The 17,323-nt window shown below is 44.3% G+C and overlaps 1 protein-coding gene across 2 annotated transcripts in view; it reads left to right on the top strand.

Annotated features, from left to right (window-relative positions):
* The window catches only part of CPVL (carboxypeptidase vitellogenic like), a 202,148-nt gene that overhangs the window by 74,701 nt on the left and 110,124 nt on the right, over positions 1 to 17,323 (top strand). For both annotated transcript variants that reach the window (XM_074379889.1, XM_074379888.1), the window contains 2 exons: positions 1,247 to 1,425; positions 9,558 to 9,676. In XM_074379889.1, the coding sequence (XP_074235990.1) occupies positions 1,257 to 1,425; positions 9,558 to 9,676 (288 nt within the window). In that variant the 5' untranslated portion in view covers positions 1,247 to 1,256. The remainder of the gene's footprint in view (positions 1 to 1,246; positions 1,426 to 9,557; positions 9,677 to 17,323) is intronic.

Genomic DNA, 17,323 nt, shown 5'->3' with positions numbered 1-17,323 from the left:
CAGTGCTTCCTTTGAGTAATTTTCATCCACTGACCCCGTCGGTGCTCCTTGGCCGTAAATCCCTGCTGGCCCATGCTGTGTTTGGAGTTGAGCCCAATCTCTCTTCCTTGCTGCAAGATCCTGTTGACTGCAAGGTCCCTATGCCTGTCTTTATCCTGATAAAGTCTTTGTCTCCACTCTTTTACAGATCTCATCAGTCATTTTTTCTTTAACACTGGTGAAATTAGGAGATTTAAATCAGCTACAAATACATGGGAAAGTCCACTAAAAATATAACTCACATATTGATGTACATATAAATCATTATACAGTTTTATACTGTCATTATCATGCCAGATGAATCCAGATGAATATTCTAAGCAAACCCCAGATTTGAAGATCTTTGGAAGGCTTTGTGCTAATAGTTTGGGGCCTAATATCTTGAATTTACTTATCAGCTAGCTATAAGGGGAGAGTCCTAAGGAGAGCTGTAGGATCCTTCCTTCCACTTTGTTCTTCTTGTTACTGTTCTTTGATACAAACTGGGAGTTATAAAAGAGAGAGGACTTAACCAGAAATGCGTTGCTTCTTTGAAGTTTCCCTGCCAAGTGTGCATGAATGCCTGAGGTCTCACCTTTGCTTAAGCTCTTTCCACCCACCTGTGATGCCTTTCCCATTTCTCCCACCTCTCTGAGAACCATTCACCTTTCAGCCACATCTGACTTTGGTAAGGCCTCTCAATGATCTCCTTGGTCTGAAATGTGCTGTGAATCCTCTGCCCTTCTGTGGTGGCATCATGGTTTCTACCACCCATTTATGGTCTTTTATAGGGTTCCTGTGGTCCTGAGGCTTTATCTAATTCTACGTTGAATTTGATTTCCATACGGAATCTTTAAAAATGTCAGTGATTCACACCTGTAATCCCAGCACTTTGGGAGGCTGAGGTGGGAGGATTGCTTGAGCCCAGGAGGTCAAGGCTACAGTGAGCCGTGATTGTGCTACTGCATTCTAGCTTGGGCAACAAGCAAGACTCTGTTTTTTTTTTTTTAAAAAAAGGTAGTTTAAAAATTACTGACATTGTAAATCCCTTGAAGAATCTCTCATTAACCTGTGAATGTAAGGGCAAGCAGGGATTGAGTGTGCTTATTTGTGGTGCTATCCAAGGTGCTTGCAAAGCAAGCATGAATAAATGAATTTATTGCATGTCAAAGGGCCAGGTAAATATTTACTCTTTTGATTCATTTGTGGAATGCTGTTTTTATTCTAGACCGGGAGAGATGGTTGGTGTCATGTGGAAGGTGATTGTTTTGCTGGTCCTGTTGACGCCTGGCCCCTGTGATGGGCTATTTCGCTCCCGATACAGAAGTGTTCCCATGCCACCTAAGGGAGATGGAGGACAGCCATTATTTCTTACCCCTTACATTGAAGCTGGGAGTATCAAGAAAGGTAAGTAAGTTTAATTAAATGAGAAAACCACTGCTATGAATTCAACAGTTTTTCTTAAAACAGGTAATCCATATAATGCAAAATAAATTTTAGTATTTTTACTGAGTCATTTTGTTTCAAAAATACGTAATTTTTTTTTTTTTTTTTTTGAGAAAGAGTTTTGCTCCGTCACCCAGGCTGGAGTGCAGTGGCGCGATCTCGGCTCACTGCAGTCTCCGTTTCCCGGGCTCAAGCAATTATCCTGCCTTAGCCTCCCGAGTAACTGGGATTACAGGGACCCACCACCAGGACTGGGCAATTTTTGTATTTTTAGTAGAGATGGGGTTTCACCATGTTGGGCAGGCTGATTTTGAACTCCTGACCTTTAGTGATCTGCCCCCCTTAGCCTTCCAAAGTGCTGGGATTAAAGGCGTGAGCCACTGTGCCCGGCCTATTTCAAATATTACTGACTTGATGTCATATGTTATCTGAGTTTTTAGCTAAAATTATAATTAGCCAGGGCTGAATTACCTACATGGTTGAGTTGCAGCATTTTATTTATAAGACTACTAGAGTGCCTGTCCCCCAATGGACACTTAATGCTAATACTATCCTTAAAACTTTGAGTCAATCACTGGTTCCAAGCTTTCTGCATGAACTTATTTAAACATCTCAACTCCCCAGGGAGGTGCACATTTTACACATGTGAAACCAAAGCAGAAAGAGATTGAGCTACTTGCCAGAGTTCACGCAGATAACAGCTGGTGTGTAGGCTTTATGTTAAGACAGCCTCACTGCAGCCTCTCTGCTGTGCCCCTCAGCCAGCATGTCGAGGCCTTAGTATTCTCATTAAGAATTTACTTATCAGCTAGCAGTAAGGGGAGAGTCCTAAGGAGAGCTGTTAGATGGAGATTTAACAACTTACCTAACTTGCAGAGATGTTATGAAAATTCAGTGAGACAAGGCACATGAAAATTCTTTGTACCCTATAAATTGTTCTCCAAGTATGAGTGTTTGCAAATGGCTTTATTTAGAGATTGTGGGTTTTTCTACTGTTCCTACTAAAAGGAAAAAAAAAGACACCAGGTAGTGTTATCAGAGACTAAAATTTATCACCTGCATCTGCTTTCTTTTTTTTTTTTTTTTTTTTTTTGAGTCTTGCTCTGTCACCCAGGCTGGAGTGCACTGGCACAATCTTGGCTCACTGCAACCTCCGCCTCCTGGGTTCAAGTGATTCTTCTGCCTCAGCCTCCTGAGTAGCTGGAATTACAGGCGTGCACCACCATGCCAGGCTAATTTTTATATTTTTAGTAGAGATGGCGTTTCACCTTGTTGGCCAAGCTGGTCTTGAACTCCTGACCTCAAGTCATTTGCCTGCCTCAGCCTCTGAGAGTGCTGGGATTATAGGCATTAGCCACGACACCCGGCCCTGTATCTGTTCTTCATGGTTCTTTGTGGTAAATTACTGGGCAGCCAAATGATGTCAACTTTCTGGACTTCAGTAGGTTCCTGAGCTATAAAATAGTAGACAGGTAGCTATTCTGAGGAGCTGTTTGCAAAGAGCAGCAGAGAAATGGGTGGTGGTTGAAGGGAGCACTGGGCTCCAGGCAGGGTCTTTAACAGAATGGTAGAGAATGTATGTTTGCTGACAGAAATGATGAGCAGGGAGCTGGTTTGGTTTGGGGAAACATTGTTGGAGACTGTGTTGAAGGAGGTGAGAAACGGGGATCTGGCACACAGGAGCCCCAAGGTTGCCCCTTGTCACAGGTGGGAAGGCAGAGATGGTGCTTGTGAAGCTGGCAGGTTGGCAGATTTGATGGGAATGAAGAATGACTCTGGAAATTTTAGACAAAAGATCATTTTAAAGATCAAAAGTAAACCTAAATACTACATAAACAAATTTAAAATAAAGCAGATTTTCTTCATTGGAAGTACTCATAGCCAATAGGATGTCATTGTTTTTTGGTTTGCATTGTACATGAAGACATTCCTGTATTTTAAGGGTATGTGTCAGTGCTGTTCATATGCCTTTTTTTGAAATACACATTGGCTTCAAATTTCACCATCTCTTTTCTTGGGAAAGATGAAAAACTTCAATAATGTAGTTAGAGTGTTTTAAAAAGGACTGATTTTTACCGGGCATAGAGAAGTCGTGGGAAGACGGCTGCCCCGCCGTATCAGCTGATACCACTATGATGCGTGTGAAGAGACTAAGTATTGATATACCCTCCAAACTGGATCACATGCATGTATTTCAGCTTCCTTAACAAGTGGATTCTGATGGCTTAGATTTATGTTGATAGTAAATCAAAGCAAGCCATTTGATTTAGGGATGAAATGGGTTAAGTAATTGTTAAAACTGAATTCTACCAATCCACATATGAGGAAATTGAGCCTGAAACACTTCATCGGACTTGCCCAATAGGATGTATGCGTTAGAGCTGGGTAGCAGAGATGGGCGTAGGACCCAAATCTTCTTTCTGCTCTGTGATTTCCCTGCTATAATTTAGTTCCGTTTGTTTCAGAAGCTTCTAAGGTGCTCTTCTAAAGTGACCAGATGCATACACACAAAACAGTTAAGGAATTAGGCAGTGCATACTAAAGTATTACCTTTGAAGTAAGTGCACTGCAGATTGGGAGAAGGACTATCCCTGTTGGTTGGCATAATCTAGGGAGAAAATACTAGAGCTGTGGTAGCTGCAGTGAAAATAAGTGGCTAACATCTAGTCACTATATCCCTCGTACCTAGCATAGTACCTGTACATAATAGGTCTGTATGAATATGTGTGGGGTTGAAAATTGGGTACCAACCCTGTCCCAGGCATTGTACTTGACATCCACCTGCTCATTTAATTCTCAGAGCCACCCTAAGAAAGAATGCATACGCTTTGTTCCCATTTTATAAATGAGAACACTGAGGCCTGGAGAAATCAAGTATCTTGTCTAGGGCCATGAAATTAGTAAGTGGCAGAGCTGGAATTAAAACCTAAACTGGCCAACCCCAGGGCCCATGGTATGTACCACGATTCTATATGACCAGCTCTGGACTTGAGAGTATTGGGTAAGATTTATGCAAACAGCAAAGGGTCTGTGCATACCGAATGAGGGAAACAGCTTAAACAAAGGCATGAAGTGAAAGTGACCATGGTGTTTCTGTATCGTACATCTGGTGGAACCAAGTAAAAGCACCGAGAAATCTGTTTGAGAGACTGTTGGCATCACTGCTGTCCTTGTTTTTCCTGCCTGTGAGCGGGCCTCAGTTAGGGTATTAGCAGCAGCCGAGAAAGATTCCAAGGGAGGTAGTTTTGCCTTCCACCTCCTATGTCAAGATTGGTAGATCTTCATGTGCTGATCCACAACGTTTAAAATGTTAAATCTGTGCGTAATATCACTTTCTAAAGTTATGTTACACTGCCAAATTCTTTGAACAGAATTTTAAGGGGCTGATTCAAAATCTGGTACATCTGGGTATTCAAATGTAGCCCTGACAACATAATTAACGATAATTTTATTCATCCGCTTTGCTGAAAGTTCAGGAAGCTCTGGACAGATGGTCAGCTCACTCCCCTAAATCCCTTTTGTTGATCGAGTCTGTCAAAACCCTAGGAATGTGAGTCTTATTATTGCAATGGAACATTTTCGAGATAAACAGTAGCTCGCAAAAAGACAAGGGACATTTTTATTTTTTTAAATCCCCAATTAGCTGTCTTAGTTTTATGTAATTGTAATTGCATGTTTACTTTCTCTGAAGCTAAAATAAATCTTTACTCCCTGAAACAAAATGAATGTAGGAGGCACATTTCAGCTTGTTTATAAACACTGCATGTTCACACGTTAAAGACTATTTTACTAGTAGGTCCTAATTTATTGTTACTTAGGATCTGGTAATGTCTGTCCACACTGGTGATAATTTGAGTGTTTGTGAATCTGACATGCATGCTGATGAGCTGGTTCAAGCCCTTTGTTGGTTACGCTCCAATATTTTTGAAAGTGTTAATATCACAAACACTGGTAGCAGTAAAAACAAAGGAGGAAGTAAAATCACTTCAAAGAAAGCCTTTTCCTTTTAAAACTATTCTAAACATTCATATTTTGAGTCATGGTGCCAGAAACACAGAAACTCCTACATCTTGGGAGTTTGTTTTCCACATTCAACTAATAGAAGGATGCACAGACATTCGGAAATATAAAAAGTCATTTTAGTTGATGAAATTTTTAATTATTTTACTGGGATTTAGTTAGTGGGAATTTAAAATTTGTAACAAGGTAAAACATTTTTTAGAGGCTAGAGAAAAGTTCTAAATTTAAGATCTCTTGTTTTTTTTTTGACTGAGTTTTACTCTCGTAACCCAGGCTGGAGTGCAGTGGCGCAATCCCGGCTCACCACAAGCCCCACCTCCTGGGTTCAAGTGATTGTCCTACCTCAGCTTCCAAGTAGTTGGGATTACAGGCATGAGCCACCACGCCAGGCTAATTTTGTATTTTTAATAGAGATGGGGTTTCTCCATGTTGGTCAGGCTGGTCTCGAACTCCCGACTTCACGTGATCCTCCCACCTTGGCCTCCAACAGTGCTGGGATTACAGGCACGAGTCACTGCAACCGGCCAAGATCTCTTAACAAGGTCTGCCTTAGGAGGTTTTTGTAGAAATAAGCTAACCCTACTGCATTGCTCTTTCATTTAGTTCATTCATTCATTGACTTGTTCATTTGTTAACATTCGTTCATTAAAAAGTATTTATTGAATGTCTTAGATGTGTAAATCAGCACTCGGAGTCCCAAAGTATACAAAGTTAAATAAGACAAATTCCCTGCTTCCCAGACTCTTGACCGAGGAAGGAAGGTCTGAAATATACTCAAGTGCAAGGTAGCAGAGAAGCTACTCTGGCATCCTCAAGAAGGGAGGGATAAGTGAACATCTGAATCATCTGAGAGCCAATCGTGGGCCCTGTGTGATGCTGGGCTTGGGAGAGATTGATCAATCATCCTCTTCTCCATTTCATTCCTTCTAGCTCTTTTCGATTATATATTTTCTCTTTTTCTCATTATACTTTGACTTTCCTCATTTTCCTATTTTCTTTCTCAAATCCTCTTCTTCCCGTTTACCTCTCTGAAGTCCACATCTCACTCATTTCTAATCCAGTTTTTAAAACCTTCTGTACTCTTTTTTGTTGTTGTTTTTTTTGGTGGTGGGTGTTTGTTTGATTTTGAGATTAATAGTTTCGCTAAAAATACTTCTGAAGCGTTTTAAAGGCTGCCCACCCCTGGGGAGTAGGGGGGTGATCTTTCTGTGGGCTAACTAAGAGAGGAAGTGAATAAAAGAAAGAAAAAAGACAGATGGTGGGAAGAGTAGGACGGAGGAGCGGCAAACCCCACTTGATCCAAACACCTCCCTTTTCCTTCTCAAAAGATCATCTTCTTTTTCTTTGCCCTTTTTTTCCAGTGGAGGAGGGAAGAGACCTCACTGGGAACAGAACGGGAAGACCTACAGAGGTTGCCTTAAGCAACATTCCCTGGGAGAACTGGGCTGACTCAGAAAAAGGAAATCCTTCTAGACGTCACTTGCAGTGGCCAAGGGCTAATGTTAACTTTCCCTTCCAATCGACGGAACCCTTATTTTATGGGCAGTGCTAAGCTAAGGGTTCAGATGCATTTTTATTGTTGCTTGATCCTCACGGAAAGCGCAGGGTAGAGGAATCAGTGTTTATATTTTGTATAAAAGGAAAGAGGCTCAGAAAGATGGAGCAGCTTGCTGGGGAGCCCTAATCTAGTTATGATTCCAAACCCAGGTCTGTTGGGCTAGGAAACCCATGCTCTCCTATTGTGCTAGCCTAACAGGACCCTCAAGGACCACCTATGGAGACCTGTCCTTTGTCCCCACGACCTCTGCTCAGAGATGCTCCCTGTTCCCCGTCAGCAGGTGCGTTTCACAGACACAACACTAGCTCGGCTCCCTACCTGCCGGCTTCTTACAGGTTTTACATGTGGAGGCTCTTGTAATCCAGGTGGCCCACAGGCAGCCCATCCTCCACAGAGGAGATGCTGAAGTATAGGGAGGTTAAATGCTTGTCCAGAGGGTAACTAGCTGGTCGATGGGAGTGCTAGGATCAGCAACGTACTAAAAAGAAAAGAACTGTGTGGTCTAGATGAGAGTTTTCCCTTTCGAGAGGCTTGTTTATATATATTACACACACACACACACACACACACACACACACGTGTGTATATATATATTGTGTGTGTGTGTGTGTGTGTGTGTGTGTGTGTGTGTGTGTGTATTTGGAGACAGGGTCTGTCATCCAGGCTGGAGTGCAGTGGTGTGATCACAGCTCACTGCAGCCTCGGCCTCCTGGCCTCAAGCCATCTTCCCACCTCAGCCTCCCAAGTAGCTGGAGCTGCAAGCACTGCCACCATGCTCGACTAAGAGGCATGCCTCTTTTTTTTTTTTTTTTTTTTTGAGGCGGAATTTCGCTCTTGTTACTCAGGCTGGAGTGCAATGGTGTGATCACAGCTCACCGCAACCTCCGCCTCCTGGGTTCAAGCAATTCTCCTGCCTCAGCCTCGCGAGTAGCTGGGACTACAGGCATGTGCCACCATGCCCAGCTAATTTTTATAGTTTTAATAGAGACAGGGTTTCACCATGTTGACCAGGAAGGTCTCGATCTCTTGACCTCGTGATCCACCCATCTTGGCCTCCCAAAGTGCTGGGATTATAGGTGTGAGCCACTGCGCCCAGCCCGGCATGCCTCTTTTAAAAGAGAAACTAGTGGTCCCCAAGCAACAGTATGCTGGTAGAAGTTTACCAAGCAGCCCTTGGAGTCAGGACTCTGAGTGGTAGCCTCTATTCCCTTGCATGTAAATAGTTTCACGTTGGTCTATTTTTTCCTAACAATGTTGTCCCTGAAGGCTGAGCAGGGCAGAGGAGCTAACAATTAGCCCTCCAGCACCTAAGGGTCCACCTACCACCCAAGGCGTCTTTAGTTGATGGCATCTGAGGAGTCAGGCTTCTTGACCTAACCAGTCTCCAACTTAATATGGCTCAGACTTATATCACTTTTGAGTGATTAGTTCCTACTGTGGGCACATTCTTTGTCAACACTAAAGGATTGTTCTTCATCCAGACTTTCCCTTTTACTTCCCTACCTTGTTCTGCTGTTTTCTGTTCCTTTGTCACTCCCTTCCTGACCACGACTTCCCTTCCCACTCCCTGCCACCTGCACCTGCTGTGACTCGCTCTACTTAGGAGCCCTGGGGGAAGGAACAGACTCTGCAGCCTGACTGCTGGGTTTACTCCCAGCTCTCCTCTACTGGCTGTGTGACCTCAGGCAAATCACTTAATCTCTCTGTGCTTCCACTTTCTCATCTGTAAAGTGGGAATGAGAATTACGCTTCCCACATCATATAAAGCCCTGGTATCGTGGCCTTGCAAACGTCAGCTCCTAGCAGCATTCTTTACTTCTGGGCATCCTCAGCCATCTGAGCTCCCCCAATCACTCCTTCCCTGTGCCTGTCACAATGGTACCATAGGAAAGCCAGGACCCCTGCCCTCTATAGCTGACCTTCATCCTGTTTGGCTCCCCCTGAGTAGCCATGAGGTCACCCCCAGGCGCCCCACTGTCCATAGCCACCCACACTCTCATATGCCTCAGTCCACTCCCCTTAGTAGACATGACAGGCTTTTTGCCTTCCTGAAAACAAGCACATGAAGGACACCGGCCACCTCGGGGCCGAGAGCTGCTCCACCACATTGTTTCTCTTGCACCCCACTATTTTGGGTGAGGTTACTTTATCCCGCTCCTTTTCCATGCGGCCCAAGGTGAACACCTTGGTTTATGCAAGGTGTGATGGTAGGAAATTGCAAAGTGTAATGACAGGAAATGTGCTTTTCTTCTTTTAAAAACCTTATTACAGCTTGTAGAATATATTTGGGCACTCCTTCCCAAAGGCTTTAAACTGTCACGTGTCCTAGGCTCATCAGCGAATGTAGACCGTGGGGGATTGGTCAGGGGCAGGCTGGAATTTGCCGCAGGAACTTCCTTTCCTATCAATTCCTTTTAGTCTGTCTAATCACTCCATTTCACCCAGACTGAGATAGATGGCTTCCATGGCCTTTTTTTCTGTAATCCTTGGGTAATTTCTTTTTTTTCCCCATTAGGAAAAGAACTGAGTTTCGTCAGTCCTTTCCGAGGATGGAACACGAAGAGTTATGCCGGTTTCCTCACAGTGAATAAGACTTACAACAGCAATCTCTTCATGTGGTTCTTCCCGGCTCAGGTAGGTGCCCAACAGAAAGAACAGCAGTGTTCAAGAGCTGGCTTGCCTCTTGAGGGTAGGAGTGTTAGCCTAACAACTCACAGGTCTTAAAAAAACACATAGATTTTTTTTTTTTCTAAAAATAAACAAATCTGCGCGGTGTTCCTGTTTAAAGGCAGGAAACAAATGTTTTCTGTGGGGGTGGGAAGTGTCCAACTTCTAAATTGCTTGCAGCCTTATTTGGAGTGTCAAAATTATCACCTTCTTCCCGTCACAGTCTTCTACCTATGTGTCTGTTGTATTTTTGATCTAAAAATACTTAGGGCAGGGATGGGTGGTGGGGAGCCCAAGAAGGTTAAGTAGGGAGATTCCTGAAGTTAACAGGTCATGCTTGGCTGAGTGTGTTTATATCTGGTCAGCCATGGCCTTATGTGGTGACCTTGTCTGTGGACTCCTTTGTGCACTCAGTACCCACTTACTGAGCACTGAGCGTATTCTGTGCTGTGGGGTCACAGAGGAGATGGAACTGAGCTCGGACTCTATGGACCTTTAGAGGAGGAGTGGGAGGATTGCTGATCGGCTTCTGGCAGGAAGGGCCATCACTTTTTCCAGTCTCTATAGATGTAGCTGGGTATGTTCATGTACTTCACCAGTTCTATGTAATTTACTTCTAGAGCATGCCATTCCTCTGTATGAACAAGATACTTTTAGCTTAGAGGTGCTGTTGTGGGTATTGGTAGAAGTGCTGAGATGCATAAACAAATCTTATTCCACTGCAGAGTAATTTTCTATTTTCATCTTGCAAATTGGATTTGTTTTAGAGGCAGGGAAAGCAAAGAAAAAGCTATCCCTGTGGAGGGTGTTATTTACATTTGCATGTGATTTGCATATAGCTGGGTTGCATGTATAGTGACTGAGTAAATGGCTTAATCCCGGGTAGTTTTCAAGTTACATTGTTTCTCTTGGTACTACTGAGTTATATTTTCTTTACTGCTTTCCCAACTACATGGCCTCTGACATAGTTCACCCCAAAGCAGCCTGTAGTGAGGTGCAGTCAAATTGGGGCATGTAAGAAAGGGTGAAGAATTCTGCATCCTTTGTGCGTGGGTGCACAGTAGCCACTGTCTTCTCTGGAAGGCTTTCTTGGCTCCTAGCGAGGGCTTCTTATTTCTTCATCAGTGCTCCTGTTGAGTGAGGCAAGCAAGGTGCCTAGAGCGTACCACATAAGGAGACACACCCTCAGGGTCATACAAGGGCAAGGTCAGCACTGGAGCCTGACTCCCTCCAGTCTCTTGTTGGTGCCTCCCATGAGTGGAGCCCAGCTGGAAGCCAGGGTGGAATCGGGTGGTCTAACCCATAGAGGTATGCCTCACAGGGAACAGAGTGGGGTGTAGGAGGGTGGATAATGGACCTTCAGTCTCTTAAACTTTATGCTTTTGAGAAACATTCTGTGTGTGTGCATTTTTTATATCACATCTTTTGATGTCGTTGAATGCAGTCATTTATCTGCAGTAACCTCTTGATATTAGTTGTTTCTTGCTGCTATAACAAATTGCCATAAACTTAGTGTCTTAAAACAACACACATTTTATTTCATAATTCTGTAGGTCTGACATGGTCTCCCTGGGCTGAAATTCAGGACCAGTAGCATTGTGGTCCTTGTAGAGTGAGGCTCAAAGGGAGAATCTCTTTTCTTGACTCTTGCAGTGTCTAGAGGCTGCTCACATTCCTTGGCTTATGGTCCTTTCCCCCAGCTTCAAAGCCTGCGATGGCAGCCTGACTCCTTCTCACTTCACATAATCTCCATGGTCATGTTGCCTTCTCTGCCTCTTGTCTTCTGCCTCTGTCTTCCAAAAGGACTCTTGTGATGACATTTGACCCACCTGGATAGTCCAGGATAATCTCGCCATTTTAAGGCCAGTTGATTAGCAACTTTAATTTTATCTGCAACCTGAATTCTCTTTTGCTCTTTAACCTAATGTATTCTAGGGATTAACACACAAACATCATTAGGGAGTTACTATTCTGCACAAAATGGATACTTGAAAATTTGCCTAGATTAGTGAGTCTCAATATGTTTTTCTCCCAGTGATTCTCACATGTTATTGTATACAAGAATTGTCTGACTTCCCCTAGAGATCCTGACTTGCAAATTGGCAGAGGCCAGCATCTTCCACTTCTTCCTTCCACTCTCCTCCCCCACGTGAGCCAGAGAACCCCAATTCCTTATTTTCCCTTCTGCTTTGTTACTTGTTTATGACACCAGTCAATTCCTCATTGCCTTCTGAATGTTGAGTCTTTTTTGGTAATGGTCCAGATTTTAAAAAACAGGAACTAAGGGTGAGAGAAGAGCTCAGATGGAAACAAAGCAAACACCCAGTTGTTTTCTTTCTCAGGTTGCCTCTGGGCAGGTAAACAGCTATGTCTAGAATGTAGGTGGTGTTTTGGCGTCTTAAACCTGTTTGAGGGAAAGAGGTTTCGCTTGCACGCTCCGCTGGTTACCAGACTGAGGACTGAAAACCCCCTTCATTAAACAATAACTGGACTGTTGGTTTTTGCTCTTTTTCGCCTTAATTAAATGAACACCTAGCTGTGCATCCCCTGACCAGGTTATGTTCTTTTGAGTCCAGTACTGTAGCCGTAAACACATCCTACGATGAACCCACTAGACACAACAGAAAAGAAGGTCTTTAAGTACATGGTGTTCCAGTGAAAGTGATAGATGAAGCTTTGGGAGAAGAGGGGCCAAGATGAAAAAACAGTACCCACAGATAGGTACCACCATGTGGCAGCCAAGATAGATTGTTCCAAGACCTCTTCCCAGGAAGCCCACAGGGAGAGCCAGAGAGCTGAGGCTTCTGGCCATAAATTATGCAGTCATGCCAGTTTGGGTGAAGGAGATAAAGCCTGTGTGACAAGGAGAAGCAATGGCCGCTGAGATGGGGGAGTCCTTTTCATTTGGCAGAGAGATTAGTTCATTGTCTGTCATAGGGAAGCAGCTGATATTGTCACCAGGAGAGAAATGACCTCTTTAAAAAAACTGAAGGTAGAGAAAATAAGAGATCCAGGAAGGATGCCACACTTGTCATATCCTGAGTGTTTTTTGGGGGGGGATGCTGTTTCTCAAATTAGTTTTGTTTTCCTGTTATTTTTATGAGACTGCCCTGTTATTGTACACAAATCAGTGCAGAATGAATTCCAGAACTTGAAATTGGTGTGCAGTGGGAATTGCAATCTGCTGGAGAAAAGTGTAGGCGTTTTGCATGGGATAAAAAGTACAAGGAAACTAGCAGAAATGTAGCCGGTATGATAGCTACTGGTAATTGAATACTGACTATGCTAGGCACCGTGCATTTTCGTATCCAATTCTTACCTGAACCCCGTGAGGAAGGAATTGTCATCCTCATTTTCCAGATGGAGAGACTGAATAATCAGCTCCAAGTTACTCAACTAGAAGTTGGGGGAACTGGAATATAAAATTAGGCCTCTGATGTGGAAATCCTTGATCTTGGCCTTCATGTGTTAGATCCAGAGCAAACGAGTCGTGGAAGGTACTGAAGTATAGTAGGTAAAAGTACAGGCCCTTTAGTAAGTCAGGCTTGGATAGAAATCTTGGCTTCAGTACTTATGCTAAAGGTGACCTTCGGCACATTTCTTAGTGTCTCTGAGCACTGGTTTCCTTATTTTAAAATGGGGATCAAATACCTACTTGGCAATGGTTTTGAAACAGAAGAGGTAATAGAGGAAAGCATTAGCATAGTACCTAAAACATAGTTACTATAGTTTCTACTGTCATTATTTCATTCTGATTACCGTTATTATGGTTATTACTACTTTTTAAACTATTAACACAAATGTTGAGAACGAAACCAGTCACAATTTGAGAGGTTAAAGATGACAGCAAATAGAGGGAAGTTATAAATTAGAAGGACCTGAACCCCAGGCATCAATCAAGGTGAATTAATTGCTACCAGGTCAGGAAATTACTAACTGAAATTGGGATTTTCCCCCACATTGAAGAATATAAAAAGGACATAGCGATTATTACTGTTTAAAGTCAGCATTCTTCTCATTGGAAAAAAAAATATCTAGTATTGGACTTTGTGTTACAGAAGTAGCAACAGAGAATTCACTGGATACACTTAGTCAAAACTCGCAGTTAAGTTACCTGAAATGTCATGGAGCCAAAACCTGGGGCATTTGGAGTCAGGCCTAGGCCCCTTTACAGAGGCCCTCACCTTAATTCTCAGACCAAGAGGAAAGACCTAAATGCCTGTATTTGAGAATTAGTTGTCTGAACAGTTCAGAATCACATTGATGAGGCCCATAAGGTGCTGGGACGAGGAGGGCCCCCTTTCAGGCTCCTGCAGCTGGGCCCTCCTGAATCAACACCAGAATGATCAGATAGCACAATATGCTTGAATCAGCAGTCAGTTGGAGGGGAAATGAACTGCTCTAATGCTCCTGGTCCAAAATATTCTTTGGCATGTCCTGAAGGTGCCCGGAAGGCAACAGCACAGCCAGCCCATCCTGGGGCTGAAGGTATGGAATCAGGCCCCACCATAACTCAGCATGGTGCCATGTACGCTCCCTGACCTGCACATCTGAACTTCCCCAGTAACACAGTTAATGTGGGAGAGGACAGGGATTCCCAAATGTGTGACTGCTCATCAGAAATACCTGGGGAACTTTGGAAATAGGATCGATCCCCCAGCTTAACTGTCTAGTTGCACCCAGCAGAGACTGATTCTTCAGATCTGGAGAGGGCCTAGGGATCAGTGTCTAATGGGCTCCAGAGTGGTCCTGGTGCAGCGAGTCAGTGGGCTGGAACTGGAGATAAAAGAACTAGATGTTGGGATACAGGGATTCTAATTCCAAGTGTGTGATTGTATGCTGTGTCACTTGGGAGACAGCATTCGTATTTTCTGGGCCTCAGTTCTCTGATACAGAAATAAAGATGTTAAACCTCATGGATTGCTCAGGCTCCATCCCAGCATTACCTTCTATGGTTCTGTAGTTAAGTATGAAAACATCCAAGAACTCCAGATCAGGATGTGGATTGAATGAAGGAGCCCTTGAATATGTGGTAACCAACCTTCAGGCTAGTCCCCAGGGCTCTTCATCTCTTGGTGTACATGCCCTTGGGCAGTCCCCTGCCATACTGAATCAAAGCTGGCTTTGTGACCGACATGCTAGCAACAATGACGGTGTTGGATTTCCAAGGCTACATTATAAAGGGCAATGTTACTTGTGCCTTGGTCTCTTGAATCCCTCATTCTGAAGAAAGGATGCCATGTTGGGAGGACGCTCAAGCAGCCACATGGCCAGCCCCTGTGGAGAGGAAGTGAGGCCTCCACCCTCGAGCGGGCACCAACCTTGCCCAGTGAAGCTCCGGTGAAGCTTTCTGATGACTGTAACTGTGACGGATAAGTTGACTACAATTTCATGAGAGACCCCGAGTCAGAACTTCCCAGCCAGACACCCTCAAATTTCTGACCCACAGGAATCCTGAGATATCAAAAGTTATTGCTGGCTTAAGCCGTTAAGTTTTGGAGAGATGTGATGCCGTGTTAGATAACTAATACAGCTTCTTGTCTTGTACTTTTCGGCTGTGGCGGTGATGCCTCGTGACAACTAACCTTGGGGAAGGATGAGAACATAAGGAATGGGGATTACTATGCCAGCTACTTTTCATTTTCATTTTTTTTTTTTTTGCCTTCAGCTCCAATTCTACCCTCTTCCCTGCTCCGCCGTAATAGAGCTCTCAGCATTTGTCCTATGCAGTAAGCGCAATATTAAGCTTTGCCAGTAGAGGGTGCTGGAGAGACATTGCAGGAGGAATTTGGCTTCGCTGTGTTCTATGTCCTGCCTTTGCTTTTTCTTGGCCCCACTGCCTCGTCTGTCAGCAGTGTGTTGCGGAGGGGACATCCAGTGGCACTGCGCCTTAGCTGTGCACCCAGACCACCAAGAGTCTCAGCAAGATGATATCCCTGGCTCTGTCCAGGTGACCACCTGGCTGTGGCCCTCCCAGCAGGAACACCATACACCCCAGGCCTCGCCGGCAAGCAGGCTCCCAAAAGCCCTGCTCTCTCTGCAGCCCTCTCGCTAGCCTTGGCCATTTGCACCCCACTCGGCCCTCCCCCCAACGTGGACACCAGGTACTCCAAGCTGTGCGCCACCCTTCAGGCAAGCAGGCTCCCAACCTCCTGAGTCTCCGCATGTTCACTTGCCAGCCACAGCCCCCCATCCCTACTTATCCAAGGATGGCTGGCCCGCTTTGGACCAGGGAACCCAGTGAACCTCTCAGCTCCTTAGAGGGCTGCGACCATACCTTCTCCAACGACGTCTGGACAGCAGCCTTGGGAAGAGTCCCCTCTCCGCTTGATGGGCTTGTCCATACGTGAGCACTGCCCCTAGCCCAGCGTATTCTTTGGCGTTCTCCTTATATATGTATATTTAGTGCCCTGTTAAAACAAATACTTCTAGATATTAACATTTCTGTGCTCCTTAGTGGACACAGGGAGCCTACCCCGCATGCTGGTCTTTGGCCAATGCTGATGATGTGGCTTGCGGAGAGCAGGCACCTCTAGTATTCATCTTCACTTTTGCCCAGGGCTGTCTGAGATACCCATGGCTGGCTGGCTGTGGCCAGAGTAAACACTGGAACTTGTAACAGAATTAAAGGTGAATGTTTCCAGGTAAAAAAAATAAAAATAAAAAATTAAAATGACTGATTTCTGACTTCTGATTGAAGCTTACCTGATGGAGCTACCATTCTGAATCTTTCTCCAGCTCTGAGACACTACAGGCTGGACATGCGGTCTGGCCTAAGGAATGCGTGATAGGCCTTGAGAGCCAGGGCGGCCAGTCTTTTTGTCTCAGCTCTATTCTGTCTGAGACCACAGGATCCCTCATCTGCGCTTCATTCTTCTCCATTGGCAGATCAACATGCTTTGCTTCTCCAGGCACTTGGCCAAGTATGGCCAACCTTTGGTTTCCAAGGTTACCCGTCTCTACGTCATGCAACCAACAGATGAACTAGCATCCACGACTGCCACAGTCTGGATCACATCTTCTTCCTTGGTCCAGTCCACTAAAACTGAAGATGTTGGGTATTAGCTATGATATAAATATGGCTAGCAGGCTAGCCATGGATGAATGGAGACTCCATTCTTAGAGAAGGGGACATGGGCTGGACAGATGACTGAAAATATGTCTCAAAGTGTATCTAGCACAGGTGGACACAAATCTACCAGCAATGCAACAAAGACTTGGACATCACAGACAATTGTCTACTTCAAATTGAGGCTGTTTATCTTTTCTTTCTTAGTGGCATCAGGGATCTGGAAGAATAGAGGGTATTAGAAACAAAACAAGAAAGTAGCTAAAGGTGGTAAGTTACGGATTACCACCCATAAGTACATTTGAACACTCTACCCTGCAGAAACTTCTACATTCCTGATTTCCTTTGAGGAAATGAAATTAACATGGAGAAGTAAGTAACTTGACCATCAAGAAAAGAAAGTAAGGTGTCTTCTTCATGCTTCCTCCTCACTGCCCACTTCCCTATTCTTTATTAAGTACAACTTTCTGGCAGGAGGCAAAAACAGAACAGCCATAACTATCTCATGAAGGAATAAGCCAGGTAGAAAGGTTAGGAAGAAGAAA

Source organism: Saimiri boliviensis, chromosome 10 (genome assembly GCF_048565385.1).
Source record: "Saimiri boliviensis isolate mSaiBol1 chromosome 10, mSaiBol1.pri, whole genome shotgun sequence".
Lineage (NCBI taxonomy): Eukaryota > Metazoa > Chordata > Mammalia > Primates > Cebidae > Saimiri > Saimiri boliviensis.
This window is presented reverse-complemented; position numbering and strand designations above follow the sequence as displayed.